The sequence below is a fragment of the Dermacentor variabilis genome, chromosome 4 (genome assembly GCF_050947875.1).
Source record: "Dermacentor variabilis isolate Ectoservices chromosome 4, ASM5094787v1, whole genome shotgun sequence".
NCBI classification, from domain to species: domain Eukaryota; kingdom Metazoa; phylum Arthropoda; class Arachnida; order Ixodida; family Ixodidae; genus Dermacentor; species Dermacentor variabilis.
In genome coordinates, this window is record NC_134571.1 from 92,996,749 (window position 1) to 93,012,483 (window position 15,735).

Below are 15,735 nucleotides of genomic sequence, written 5' to 3' on the forward strand. Positions count from 1 at the left end.
CAAAGCACACTGAACCAACAAGGCAGCAAAAGAAAAAAGAGAATAGAGGAAGACAAAATAACCCATTGAGAACTTTCAAAACTTATTATTTTTCAGCAAATCTGCTCAGCGACAAAGATAGTTTATGTGCTAGATACCAAGAAAGCACTTTACATCACAGTAGTTTGTTATTTCAATCTATGTAAAATTGTTTACCCATACTTGTTTGAGCAGAGTGCACGAGTTTTAACATTCGCACTGGCTGAGGTTTCAAAAGTGACAGCATCTTTTTCTTGAGCTCTCTAACCTAAATGAGGAGCTCTTGCTGGGCAGCATGCCTCTGGATCTGTGCCAGGAATGTGTGCTGTTGTGTTGTGTGCTTGACGGCCTCTGCTATCTGTCAAAGACAGATCACTTACTCTTCTGCACCAGACACTCAGCAGTATCTTTAGCTGATAACGCCATTCACAGTGACCTTAAGTGGCCGATACTCCAATGCTAACCCATTTTATTTCTCAGAAAGGCAAAAATTGTGAAGCGATTTCAATAAAATGTATTTTTTAACACAATCAGCTAGCCAAAGATAACTGCAAGTCATGCTCCATCATTTCACAGGGTTACATTCCGAAATTTCCATTTATAACTTAATGGTATACACCACAGAGAAATACAAAAATAATGAAGCCATTCCAGGAACTCTATTTCAGTTAGTTATTCAACCAAAAATAAATGAAAAATCATGCTCCACCCCTTCACAATTATAAAGCCGCATTCTGAAACTTCCATCTAGCACTTGAGAGACTACAATCTCAGCATCCCAAAAATGCTAGTAAACAAGTTTTCAAACCTGTCGCGTGTTGAGGAGTATCCCAAGCCCAAAGCCATCCACACCGGCATTATTACTGACGACAACAAGGTCCTTCACACTTGTCTTTGAGAGCGCAGCGATCAAATTTTCAGGGATCCCGCAGAGACCAAATCCTAAAAGAGGCATTGAGCACTTGTGAAGCTTGAAGAAGTTGCAGGAAAGCAAGGCAAGGCACCAGACAAGCTAGACAGTGGGCAAATGAGACAAAATAGACTGTGCACTGTTCTTCTCCTGTTTCCTCATTTATTCATTTTTCCTGGTAATACTTAGCATTTGTATTCAGTGCACGTCATTGTGGCCATTTAAATGTGTGTTTAAACACTTGGCTGCCTATTTGGATAATTGCAATTTTTTAGCCATGCTAAATTTTGTTTCTTGCATTTTGAATTGCTGCAGAGTAAACTTTAAGACCAACGCCAATAGCGCATTAAAAAAAAAAGGTATAGTCCCTTCCTCTGCTTTCTGCAAGTGGTGTAACAAGCTGAAGTTTGCCAATTTATATTCCAGTTTTACGTGTGGCTAAAGTCTGGAGTCACTGCAAGGAAAACATTTCATTTGCCCGCCTATTCACGCGTGTTAAAGAATGCGCTTTATACAAAAATTATTTAAACAAACGCGCTGTGCTTACGTTTTACGCACCTCCAACGAGCAGCTTGGAACCGCTCTTTATTTCCTTGATGGCCTCATCGGCCGAGTTGCAAAACTGGGCATTTCTGCTGGATGTCGTACTGACACTCCGCTGTACGAGAGGGAGAGAGAGAGAGAGAGAGAGAGAATAGTTACAGATGTAACGTAAACTGCACATGACACTGTCGGAATGCGCACACAACCATGCCCCGTACAACTCTGTCCGTATGCCACTTCGACAGCAAGCGATAGTGCAATGAAAAAAACAGTACAAAAACACCAAGAACCAGAATCTTTCTGGTTTCACGAAAGTTTTCGTACTACTGTTTAGCGCTTAGTGCGACTAACGCATACGGAAAACTTCGTACGAATGCCTTCGGATAATGTTGGCATCTTCGACAACGTGCGAATTAAATTAGACCATAGAATCCCCTTTGAAAAAATGTGCAGCAAAGAACACCGAACTTCTATTATGTTTACGTAATTTTCGCCCTCACTATTCGTTCTGCGCTACAATAGTTGTGTGTCGTGTAAATGAGATGCGGATAATTATCACCGCCAGCATCTCGCAACATGCAGCCCAAGACGGTAAACACGACGTACCACAGCAAGCTGCTGGTTCCTTCCAAGTAAGGGAGCGCAAATCCTGCAGAGCACTATTCTTGCGGCCATCCTTTGTGGGTGTAGGCAAAAAGCTCAAGTTAACGCTTTCTGCACTGCAGAAAAGGTACTTTACGTATGCACATATCAAGAACTGCTCTCACCCGATATGATGATCATCCGACTGCGGCTGCCGTGCTGCCGCGGGGAGGTTGGGCCGGTTGGCTGGGCGCGTTTCCCAGTACGTTATTTGTCGTCTAGATGGCGCGACATGTCTGCATCTATTGGGGATTGATTGGGGTCTCGGGGCGAGCGGGACATCGAAGTACTATGGTACTATCGTAAATAATATTAACTTGCTTGCTTCCTTGCCTTCGAGAGTTGCTTATACCCGCCATGGGGGATTGGCCAAGAATCGGGTGGTTTATGAAAAATTACTACATGAGCCTTAAAAGAAGCCCTATTGAGAAATTTTGAATGGCTGAAAAGAATAAATTCAGATAAAATTTAAGAATTTAGCAAGGAAATTGTCCTGATTCAATTATATATGTCCCCCAGAGATTCATAAAGATAGAATATCGGGAATCGCTATACTCAACTCAGCATCATGAAATTTTCAGTCCAAAGTATGTTTTCTTAATGACAACATGACAGGAAGAAGTGTTGTACTGTTTTGTCCTCCTCACAGTATGAGCACAAGGAGGGGGACGACAGACTAGATCGATGTAGATAATAGCTTTATTTGAGATCAGAATTTGGTAAACAGGACTTCAATTTTTCTATTGGGGCAGAAATTTCTGCTCCAAGCGTGTCGGTAATCAGTTAAATTTGTTATTGATAGCTTCCAGAAATCTTGCATAACTGCCCGTCCCCTGAACCTAGTAGCAGTTATGAAAGCTGTTACAGGAATTATTGAGAGAATTGGACCACCAAGGGCAGCTCTCGACAAGCTGTGTGCAAATTCATTTATAACTAATCCTTTGTGACCAGGTACCCATACCAATCTAATTAGTTTAAGTAACAGGCTATTAGACAATGAAATGTACTTGAAATGCCACTATTTGCAGTAAGAGCTGAACATAAAGAATCCGTTACTAGAATTATAGTATTACCACTTCTGAGATTGATGAGTTGACATACTTTTCATAAAGCCAATGTAACTGCCAGAAATTCAGCTAAAGATACTATGTAGTTGGGAAGTCCTAAAGAAAATGAACAGTCAAAAGCGGAAGAGAAAATTCCAATACCAGATTTTTCTTCAGTTTGTGATGAATCAGTCGTTATTACGGTATTTATCTTTAGTTCCAATTAGTGATTTTGTAATAGCCCATTTATTGTATTGTAAGAAAGGTGTTTCGCTTTGTTTGAATATATATTGTCAAATATAATCTGGAGATTCTCTCTCTCTCTCTCACTGCCAATAGGACGGAACTTACAAAATCGTACATCTAGAGGACCGACAAGTGTCTGCACAAAGACGACCGGAGGGGTGTGGAACCAAGGCCTGGAAGATTGAAAAATATTACAGGCTGAGAAATAAAAACCATCTGTAATTTTGCTGGGAATTCACATATGTTTATGAATGTTTGGACTGTTAATACCCGAAATATACACAAAAGAGACAGTAAACATGCATCTAGGTATAATACATTGTTGCCAATGAATTTTGGTAAACTAAGGCACAAGCGTAAAGCTTCTTGTTCCAGAAGAACAAGGGGATGTAATTTATACGCCAACGCACATGAATATAGAACCCATCCAAATTCCAAAATAGGCCATACGTACATTTTATAAATCATCACAAGAGTCTCTCCACATCCCCGATCGACTGTTGCAATAGCTTCTTAGCATTCCAACCGCACACACTCTTTCTTTATGCATATATATTCAATGTGCATGCACCAAGCTTATCATTTATTATACCCAGGTATTTTACCAAGTCTGCCTGAGGTATATTCTGCAGGCAGTACATAAGGTTTATATGTATTGTATCCAATAAAGGAAACTCTATAATTCAGCATTTTCTGACTTAAAGGAGAGGCAAATATTTTAAAGCAGAGCTTTCTTTGCCTCTTCTAGTGACTTTCCTGGCGCTGCTGCTGTGGTCTGGCTCGCATGCACTGCTGGGTTTCTTGCAACACCACCAGATGGCGCTCGGCTGCACGGACTTCTAGAGTTACCGCATATGGCCCCCGCATATACAGCAACTTTATGCATCCCAGCCAGCGCTGCCGCGGCAGCGTTTCACAGTTTGTGTGCATGGCACGAGCTGTGCTTGCTTTCGTATGCAACAAAAATGCAGGTGCTGGGCTGTCATAGTGTAAACATTACAATTGTTCATAGCCTGAAGACAGTTCTTGGAGCTGGCATCTCAACAGTGTGCTGGCCATATATACAGAAGGACCACATAAACGCGCTCCAGCAAAATGGTTCAAAAGCATGCACTCAGCGTCGAGGACACCGAGGCTCGAAAGAAGCATCACATGAAACAGGAGTGTCTTTGTTATGCAGCGAAACGTGGTGCAGACTATGAATGTATGTATACAATGGATACACAGAATTATAATAATTATTTGAATTAAGTACAGCCCCACAATTAAATTTATGTTTAATACTTCTGTAACAATATGGTGTGCCATGTGATGCAATAATAATGCTCAACCCTCCCACAGATTATGAACAATAACGCACAACGCCTCAAGCAAACACGTCTCCCTATGTGTTCTGTGGACTACACAGACAAACAACAGTGGTGCTTGCAAGGTAACATTTAACATCAACTCGGGACTCTTGTACTGGACTAAACACTGAAGAAATTACACATTCGCCGTAACATCACTGCTAATTATCATCAATCCAAGCAAACGGCATACAAAGCTTCGATTACATTGATTCCCACAGTGAGTGGAATCCGCAGATTTTTATTGTCTTCATTTTATCTTTGTTCTTATTGCAAAAAAAAATGGAAGAGGGGTAGGAAGGAGGAGATAATTGAAAAAATATAAATGAACGCTACATAGTGGGAAGAAAATTGGTGGTGCATCCATTCTTTGGAGATCATTGGTGACAGTAATGCGATTAGCAATCTATATATTTTATGATTGGTGCATAAATGGTGATGGTATGCTTCATATGATGATTATTATGAAAAGCAGCACACATAGCCAGTGGAACATACCCCGTGACCCAAGCTGGTGTCAATGAGTTTAACTGAAGGGTTGCACATACCCATTGACTCAAGTTGACGAGAAATATGTTTATAGAAGGGTGGCACACACACCCAGGCCTTTCCCAGGCACACACACCCAGGCAAGCACCCAGTGAACCAAGTTGGCGTGAAAGAGGTTCATTGAAGATCGGCTCATAACGAGCGACTAAAATTGGTCTGACAATTGGTATTGAACTCGAGTCCCTCATCACAGCAGCCTGATGCCCTACCAATTTGACCATGCACCACCCAGTGACCAAGTTGGCGTCACAGAGGCTAGGCACGGACATACGTATATAAAAACATGTATGTATGCAGATACAGAGCACGTTTGTATGCAAACATAAAAGAGGGAGCATGTACGAGTGCATGTATGTAAAGACAGAGACAGGTAAACTGGGTGATGTTCCCAAAGAATGCTAATCACATTAAAAATCCTCCAGAGATATTTGTGAATGGCCGACCATTCCCAAAATATTTGCTACCAAATTCGCATTGTTACATACAACCCTGATCACAAAATTTAATGTCCAAAATTTTATTGGAAAATTCGGTTGAACGAGTTCGCAGAGACCGTATTATAATTTTGTACCCAGATTCAATGCTGCTGACGTCACTGGGCAATGTTACTGCCTTAAAGGCATGTTTAAAATTAAATCTAAAATGTTTATTGCTAATATCACTAACAAATATTGCTTATAACAAAGATATTTTTTAATCGGATGCGACTTCGTTACAAGGTTCAATTTAGTTCAGGCAACAAAACCTGTACTAGTGATTAATATAGCAAATATATTAGACGCTGAACGGTCTGCTAGATGGTTGGTCATTTATGTGTCATGCTCTCTAGTGGCAAAATAACAAAAGTAGTACGATGGACAGGAAATCATGCTGGACTTGCAACAGAGAAAATGCACTGAAGCTTCAATGTGTCCACTATGGACAGGAAAGAGGGTAACTTGGTCATTGTAGATATTGTACTCTATGAAGCTTTCAGCCTACAAAGAGAAAGGAATAACCTCCTCAGTATTCCTTCATTTGGTATCTCCAAGGCAGAATTATCTCTGTCAGTTTGGGTAGACACACATACAAAGCCGATTTTCTCTTTTTTTTTTCTAACTTTCTTCCTGTGAACAGCAGCTGTCTTTCAGTAAACCACAGCTTTAAGGTTAGCCACTTGCCTATCTGTCATTTTTCTTCGGGTAAGTTTTTATTGCTGGAAAATATGATGCAGATTACTGCAAACAGTTTTCAAAAGTAAGCAAATGTCATTAAACATATATTTTGTGTTCCAGGCTAACAAAAATGCTTTTTGACTTAATATTACTTGCCAAGCAAGAATACTGGAGCCTGAAATGCCTAAGGCCAAGACAGTCGCGTTGTACCTTGATCCAGAAAGTATTAGAACATGCATTAACATTCTTTTGGTGATTTCATAGATATAGAATGTTTCTTTGAAGTTTCACAGAAGTACCTTAAATGTTTCCTAGAGGTTTCACAGAAATGCCTTTATTGCACAGGAAAGACATAAAGGCACAAATTAAAGCATTCACATAGAAAGAAACAAACACAAACACCCATTCAACTAATTTATTCACCACCCGAAGCCTAGAATATATACGCATGTATGCACATGTACACAGGGCATGGAAACAGCTACCTGTGTGTATATGCGCACGATTCTAGGCTCAATTTTAGGCTACACGCCTAGCCAGAAAAAAAAAAAAATTGTGTCAGTAGTTGCAGTTTTCAAACTTTCCCTCACATCTGCAAGTTTGCTACGTGCAATCGTCCGTAGTGTTATAAAGAATCAAACAACAAACTCAAGAACACTTTAACAAGTCTTCAAAACTTTATTGCAATAAATGACAGCAATTGAAAAGTCAGACTGCTGCATTTCAATACCACAGAGTACAAAAAGCGCAAATGCACAGCAATAAAAAAGTTTCATAATTTGACATCTCGTTTACACACTTTCATTTGGCACTTAAATTGTCCATTTAGCTACTATTAAAAATAATGCAACTGTATCTGAACACGACAAATAAGTTGCTTGAGGTAAGAAACTTCATTAAATGTTTGAATAATATGACTAATAACCGGTTTTGTGCTGACTGGTGGCAGTGTATAATCACTGGAACAACAAATACATTCACAATGTTAATGAATATAAATATAGTGTAAATCATGTTGGGTGCTTAACAAACTCAGCTTATCAACAACAGTGCAAGTGTTCAACAAGTGCACCAGTGTAGTTTGCATAAAATTTGTTGAGATGCTGCCTGTGAAACTGGTTAGTAGTTAAAAAATTCTTGTTTTCAACCATCAGTGTACCCATAGTAAACTTTGATACGGGAATAGCTGCACACTCCCTGCACAATTCCATTTGTGATTTTGTTCACAAATGCTCATAAAAGTGAAGAAAACATGGCACTGCCCACTACTTTTTCAAAGTAAGCAAGTTTCAGCTCATCATATATAAGCTTCATATATTGTCATTATAACTAGAAAAAGGCACTTTTTAGATGACATATCAGTTCTGTGCCAGTGGAGCTTAGAGCACCTGTACACGTCTGATAATACAAGAAATACCACTCTGACAAAGCAATATTCAACTCCTCCCATATACCTCCAAAACAGATTAGAACTAAGACCAAAAGAGAACAAAAAAGCAAAAACGCCTATGGGCTTAAAGCGACACAATAGGGGCACCTATCAATTAAAACAGAGATATAAACGGTACATTGCGCTTTCACATTGCATATCCCTGTATGAAAGCAACAATGAAGTGAAGAAAAGCATGCAACAAAATCAGGAACTTTGTAGTGAATTTAATGGCGTGCAACTTCTCACACCCGACCTTTCACCTTTTCTTACCATCATCACAGTGTGGCACCATTAACAAAACCAGCACCATGGAACTTCAGTCAAGTGCTTGTTTTCATTACTCAATAGCATAAACCACAAAACAACTAGGCAAGAACCACCGCAACTGGTACAGTCAACTAAAAATTTTTCCAGGTTGCTGGGAGCCATGGAAAAGTTAAGATTTTCACACAGCATAAAAGCACAATGTCTGAGGAAAAAGAACAAAAGACAAGTTGTGGGACCAGCTCTGCATTAACAGCAGAGAAGCTGCAGACTACATCCTTCAAGTACAGGCTGCTTTCTTCAGCTGTGAGGGGATAGTTTTTTTTTTCCACAATGACTTCCATCAAACTAATACTAGCAAGGCTTCTAGACTTCACAATCATCATAAAAATAATACCTGGAACAGAAATATGCAAGCAGAACACTCAGTGGGCACAGAGTACATTCGATATTTTTCACATAAACTGATGGCCACAAAGCAGTAATAAGTGCAATGCATCACCCAACAAACATAAAAAATTATAAACACTAATTCTAAACACCTCTTTTTCTAAAGTGTAAATCCTGTACAAAAAGAAAAGCTTGTTTAAAGTACAGCACACTATAAGGCCTTTTGTTCCTGTTGGCTTGTAGGCTTATCACAGTTCAAGCCACAATGATAGCTTCTTAAACATTGTACAAGAGCTGGAGATATATGAAACACGTTCAGGGTAAATAATTAGGGACACAGGCCGGGAAGACTCATCAAACCAAGAAATCCAGCTTTCAGGCTAAAATGTCATGACAGGTAAACAAACTTGACATAAAAGCCAGCAAAAGAAGTTTCAGATGAACGATCACGAGAGTGTAACAAAGCAATTGCAATAAACCAACTCGGGCTGCTTGTTTATGTATTAGTGGCAAGTTGCAGCCCAGGCATGCATGGTCATACCAAATCCAGGCATCTGTTGCATGTGAGTACAGTGCTCAAAGAAAGAAAGGAATAACTTGAGCACTGTGCTATTGGCATTTGTTGTGATGCCATGGAAACTACTGCTTTGGGATACAGTGAGCAAAACCTTCACCATATTTTAGTCACAAATGGGAAGCAGCCCATTGCATTAACATAAGTGATCAAATTTAATTCGTTGGGCCCTGTACAACATTTCAAAATCACATGAAACACTGCCCGGAACTGTAGAGACCGCACATTGCTGCTTGCAAAAGCAAGAATATGCCACACAAATCTGTAAAAGCTTGTACAGCCATCCTAATGGACCACAGTTACTGGCCTGTTTACCACATGAGCAACAAATGCAAAGATGTGGTACACACACACTAGAGAACAATGCACATGCTATCAAGTGCTATAAAGAAGATGCGCCCTCTACTGTGAAATCTGCCACAAGCACTAGCTTGTAGGAGGTGACTGGTTGTCATCCCCTGTTGGTTCAGCTCCCAGATGGATGGATTGAGAAGTGCCGTATTTAACGACAACCTTGAACTTTGTGTCAACTCCCCAACTCTGCAATTCTGCTGAGCCAAGCAGGATAAACTCCAGGGCTGTGATTATGCCTATTGCACTCCCAATGTAGTAAAACAGTGCCCATGCTTCCAGGGGACTCTGGAACCAGAAGAAGCAGAACCAAGCTGAACTAGGCAATGACATTTCCATTTGTTTTTGTTTGCAAATGTGAAAAACAAACTGTCCCGTCTGATGGCAATACACAAAAGAAGCAAATGCATCCCGATAAATCCCATGATGCATCTGTGCCAGATGTAGACACTTCCCATTGAAAGCTAACTGGGCGTCACCATAATGCGCTCTGTACTGTTGTGAACCTGTGCTAGCCCCCAACTCAAAAGCACTGCAAGAGCAGCAGCAAGCGCACTTTGTACTCACATGAAACAGAGTTCAAAGAAGAGGTCTCCTCTCCCACCAATGGAAAGTTCTACACAAAATCCAGCTACTGCCATTAAAATTTCACTGTAAACATTCGAAACCTAGCACATACTATTTCCAAACAGAACTAAAAAATGCACATGCTGACGAAATCCAACATCTTCTTTGCACCCCATTCGAAGCCTCAAATAAGCACAACCTATGTTATGTCACAGATTATGAAATTCAATTTCTATCATTTGTTCTGGGCACTACAAAAGATAATACATGAACATGCTGCTAGCAGCCTCGTCTGATGTTGTCCGATACATTTTAAAGCAAGCGTGGGGATAACACCGGCAACATGTATAGCAAATGGTGACTCATCATTACATTGCAGTCATAGAATAAATTGATACACAAATTTTTTTCATCACATAGCTACACTTCTGCTGACTTTGCCAACTGACACACGTGTGAATTATATAGATGAGTGGAGTGACAGAACTCTGTAAACAAGTGACACATGACAAAAAGCCTCTGGAAGCCTTGCATACTACTCAGGGATCTTATTGCAGAACTGTAAATTTAGCCAGCACTTTTACAGGACATAGTCAACACCAGAAATAAGAAATAATGAATGCAATGCTTCCTTTCTCCATTCCTCTTCAAATGAGCCGTTATTCCAAGCTGGGGCAGTGCTGACATTAATGCTCCGCCTGAGACACGTTTATTTTTGCAGTGCACTTAAAGTAACCTGTTGAGGCTGGTGCCCCACAGAGACACCCAAGGGCGACAACGTACCAGCAATGTACCAGCAACAACTACTGCTCTCCATTTCCTAGAAGACCTAAAAGGGTGGTGCAAGCAAAGGGTGGTGCATTAGAGGCGCCAGCCCAGTGGCTGGCGCCTTGCAGGTGATCACGCCTCATATAATTTCACTGCTGATGTTGCTTAAGGCACAAAGAAATGTAGGTATTGGGTATAGGCTGCAGGAAAAAGCAAGCACATGTCCACACCAGCATAATCTGCGGAATGGGAATGTTTTCTTACCATGTAGAAAAAGTGTTTCAGTGCGTCTTTAAGCATATGCAGGTGAAAAACACAGTAAATGCACATGCGAAAGGCATCAGGTGCAACACAGTCAACTGTACCTGTTCCTTGAGCAGTTCGCCTAGCATGGCTGGTATGGCAATTCCGGGAATGCTGGCAATTACATTGGATATTCCCAGAAGGGTACCTGGTGGAGGCAGACAGTGAGTTTTTTCTCCCCTCAATATGAAGGGAACACATGCTATCATATTACAGACGAATGCCCAGTACAATATTGAGAAGGCTCACAAATGACATTTACACAGTAATTTCTGTAATTGCAATAAGGTTGGCCTGAACTAGCTTCTTTTGGTAAGGAATACTCAATCCTTGCATGAACAAAGGAACTGTTTCCCAGATACCAATGTTGCTGCCTTTTCTCTGTGCTGTCTCTCTCTGTGCGTGCGTACGTACATGTGAGTGTGCATGCGTGCGCATGTGTCTGTGTGCGTGCACACATGTGTTTGTTAGATACATCAAACATGAGTAAGCACTGCAACAAAGTTAGTACTCAGAATGGCCCAGATTATTTAGCACAAAAAAAAAATGCGAGGAATGAGCATTGCAGAGAAGTGATGGAAGGCAATATAAACAGAGGCATGCAAAAAGCCCAAAAGGAAGAAATGAGCAGCAGCAGCATATTTACCTCTTCAGACAAAGGTCGCTACTAGGAAGTAACTGCGCGTTCGCTCACACTCCTTATTTCTTGCAACAGAAGCAATCATTTTTCTGCTCTTTCAGCTTCATAGTCTAATACAAGTGAAAGGCACTAGTTTATATACTGCTGAAGATTTTGTTGGCCGAGTGTTAGCAACATCTGAAACAAATCAGAGATTTCCGTGAATGCAAGACATTATATGCCTGTCTTTTCAAGTGGAGCTATGACATAAATGTTCCGAAACCGAAATATAAATAAGCTACACATTATGTATATGCAGTCGAACCCAGATATATCGAACTTGAAGGGAATCGCAAAATAGTTCAATACTGTCATGTGGTAGTGATGGTCAAGAACACAGTAGCAAAACTGTGAATGGTGAAACTAACTCTTTATTTGGTGAACCTGTGCCCAGAAGAGCAGGCTACACCAAAAGCACAACAATAGCGGTGAACACAGTCAGCGATTGTCGAAAATCTGATCTGCTGGTCAAGTGCGTCAGCTGTCATACATGAGTCATCGAAGCTTCCAGAGTGATTGCTGGTGCCCACGTGTCTTCCAGAAAATATTACACAATTTGTGCTGCACCTACAATCAGATTACACAAGCTTCGGTGACAACAGACAATGCATAGAACCATCGAAAACATTCCAGTAAGTTCCAATCACGCGGGCGTGTCTTGCACTGAGTGATAACTTAAGTTGTTAGTGGGTGAAATGGAGACCCCGGGAAAAGGATAAATAAGTACATGCGTCAATATATTGATAATTCTAAATATATAATATGCTCATCCGAAACTTATCTGAAACCTCTCCACCACCTCGAACAATTTCCTGAGAGCATTAAAAGTGGAAATTGACGGATTTGCTTCGCCGAGGCTGCAACATGCGCACAAAAGTTTACTTCATTTCTGCACCTGAATGTCTTCTTTAAGTCCTTTGCAATGTGCAGTGGTCTACCAAATGCAATGCTAACCCTAAAAGCCTGCATTGCCAGAATGAGAGACCATAGTGCGCCTTGCACGCATTAAAGTGTTTGTTGCGCATTTTTATTCAAGATAACGTAGACATAGACGCAGTGCACAAACAAACTAGCCTGTATGGATAAGTGCTGTGCCACCATCAGTGCACTTGTACTGCGAATCACATGTGAGCGTGCCATGCCATATGTATGCTTTTAAATGGCAGATTGTCACACTTTGGCAATGGGTAACCCACGCAAACTGTTGCGTCAAGTTTTAGTATCGAGACTGACTTCATGCTAGAACCAGTAATCCTCGCTTCGCATCCACCCAAAGTGCGCCCATCTCTTCCTGTGTGCCACTTGGCGCTCCAATGCCTCATGGTCCCTTCGTTCTCGGCCCTTCCTTACCAGTTGCTGTGTTAATTGGTGACTGCCAACGCTATACAGACGCAGTTATGTTTGAAAGTGGCTTTCAGCTTACAGAATATCTGAGTCGATTCCCATTCATATATAACCCTAGCGAAAACAAATAAAACACGTTCAGCATGGACCAAATTGCACAGCATATGCGAGTCTTATGCACTGCTGCCGTGATGGCCTTTCCGCGAAGGGTCGATTTGACATGCAGTAGTTTCAGTCAATCCAAACCGTAACGTAAAAATCTGTCCAAGTTGTGGTTGAGGTCAGATTCGTCTCGGCCGCCTTCAGAAACCTAAAATGTCATTCACAGAAAGCCCTGATCTACAAAGCCAAATCCAGTGGCACAGCTCATCTCCGGGTCAGTATCCCGTGCCCGCAGCTACTCAGTTTAAAAAAATATAGTTTCATCCATGCTTTCTTGTGGAACACGTATCGGACCAGGAGATCATTCGCATTCTTGAAGCAGAGTAGCGATCTGCTCTTGCCGATCACGAACAGCTACAGTTTGCACGATCGAGTCACATATATGCACAGTGACCAAAACTGAGATACATCCTATACACCATGCTTTTTCCTCCCTGACATGTACTGCTTAAATGTGACTGCATACCTCTTAGGAGAAACGCACTTGCAGGGAAGCAGCGCGGTGTAGCACAGTGTTCAATGTACGCGTAGCTCGGCGCCATACTTTTGCATCGGACGTTCAAGAGGATGTTACAACTGTTCAATATAGACAATAATTTGATGTACCCAGGCTTGATATATCTGGGTTCAACTGTATTGGGTAACTATTCAAAAGAGGGATCTTGAACAGCTTCCATGCTCAAGACAAACAGAAGTTGTCAGAGAAGAGTTCATTAAGCTGTACATATAATAGCACTTGACAAGCTTTGATATATTAGGTATATCAAGTCACCAGCTCGCTACAACAAACCTTTTGGCCACAGCATGGTTTTCTTTTTCTTTTTTTTTTCTTCTATATTTCGACACAACCAACCTAACTGAACGTGGCTAAGCAACAAAACTAAACCAGGACATGATCGAAATCTTTAGGCAACCACAGCATGATGTAAGGTTACTGTATCTGCACAAATATAGTGAAGTTTTGTCTTTTTCCACCTCATCTCGATGTTGTGAAAATGTTTCATGTTATATATGAAACAACACTCTGAATACAATGAATTTTGCTTATTCCTTTTCTTTCTTTTTTTCTTTCAACTTACACTTCGAAATTGGGCTAATTAGTATTGGAAACCCGGCTTCTCGTCGCGCAAGAGAGGATATAGATGCACAAATGCGAGAGGGGACAAGATCATGAGGTAATGAGAGCCAAATGTGTGTGGGGGGGGAAGTGGGGGTGCAAGCTGGTAACAGGGGAAAGTGGTCTAATGGGCTGATCCAATATGAGACATTACTGCTGCTTTACTATTTACTTTACCACTACTGTGATGATGTGCACTTGATAGGACTCAACCTCACACATACAGTTGCCCAGGAAAGCATGCACACTCGCCCCCCATAGTAGGGCGTTGTCGGTATCACATTATCACATTTGTCTAAATACAGAACTGTGTGATGGATTTTATTTATGGCAAAATAAATGCCCTGGTTTGGGTCATTCAACGGTATCTGTTCTTGTTATCTTTTCATACAGCGTCCGTATATTTTGCTATATGAAATAAACAGGGCATTCTGAGTTCAGTTTAGATATAGAACACTATCCTCATTATAAACAGAAATAAATACAGAACTGCGTGCTTTTTGGAGCATTGTGCTACTTGTGAGGCAATCAATGCAGAGTGGAGAAGAGAACCAAGGTTCATGTCAGAAGAAGGTTAGTTGCCCAAGAGCAGCACCAGCAGAAAGACAAGATGCATGCAGCTCTTACACAAGGCAAAGAGCAAAGTGAGATAAAAAAAAAAAGGACAGCAGATCTCATGCCCTGTGTGGAATTGATGTTATGCGACATAGTGTGCGGGGAGTCTACCAAGTTAACGAAACAACCATGACAGCACCAAGACGTAGGCGGCTGTTTCATGACCTACATGTCATGAATGTCATGAGCTATCATTTATGCTTATCATACACTCTTGTCATGCCAATTTTGGTACACATACCAAGTTAACGAAATGACCATGTGAGCACCAAGACGTAGGCAGCTAGATAGCTAGATACTGTCAAAGTGGCAAATGTTCGCCAAGAAATGCATTTAATTGGTCATGATGAGGCAATAACAAAAACAGCAAGAGATAAGAATATCAGACATTTGTGAGTTAATATGTATTAGTTATTCTTAGTAATGTTAGCTATATTTAGTTTAATTAGCAAATAAAGCTGTAGTGCTTATTTCCATGAACCACACAAGTAAGCAAGAACTTGTCTGTGCAGTCACTTGTGTGCACCTAACTACTTATGAATCTATCATAAGGCAGCACTGGCTTCTCCTTACAACACTAATGGATGCCTGGAATAAGTAAAGCGTTTTAATTGTAATGAAACATTAGCTGCCAAGGCAACACAGACATGGGCAACCACATAATACACATAAGTGTTCATTGTGAACAACAATTATGGACTTTTACAGCCAT

General features: G+C 40.8%; 2 protein-coding genes across 4 annotated transcripts in view; both read right to left on the minus strand.

Moving 5' to 3' along the window:
* SCOT (Succinyl-CoA:3-ketoacid CoA transferase) overlaps nucleotides 1-2,375 on the minus strand; it is a 36,318-nt gene extending 33,943 nt beyond the window's left edge. The window contains exons 1-4 of the mRNA XM_075689777.1: nucleotides 2,239-2,375; nucleotides 2,078-2,147; nucleotides 1,487-1,586; nucleotides 827-960 (exon numbers count right to left, since the gene is read on the minus strand). Coding sequence (XP_075545892.1) covers nucleotides 827-960; nucleotides 1,487-1,586; nucleotides 2,078-2,146 — 303 coding nt within the window. The 5' untranslated portion in view covers nucleotide 2,147; nucleotides 2,239-2,375. The remainder of the gene's footprint in view (nucleotides 1-826; nucleotides 961-1,486; nucleotides 1,587-2,077; nucleotides 2,148-2,238) is intronic.
* Nucleotides 2,376-7,115: 4,740 nt separating this feature from the next.
* The window catches only part of LOC142579508 (sialin-like), a 42,519-nt gene continuing 33,899 nt past the window's right edge, over nucleotides 7,116-15,735 (minus strand). For 2 of the 3 annotated variants that reach the window (XM_075689780.1, XM_075689781.1), the window contains exons 9-10: nucleotides 11,169-11,254; nucleotides 7,116-9,756 (exon numbers count right to left, since the gene is read on the minus strand). In XM_075689780.1, the coding sequence (XP_075545895.1) occupies nucleotides 9,544-9,756; nucleotides 11,169-11,254 (299 nt within the window). In that variant the 3' untranslated portion in view covers nucleotides 7,116-9,543. Of the gene's footprint in view, nucleotides 9,757-11,168; nucleotides 11,255-11,752; nucleotides 11,924-15,735 lie in introns of all 3 variants that reach the window. The other variant, XR_012827390.1, reaches the window with a different exon arrangement.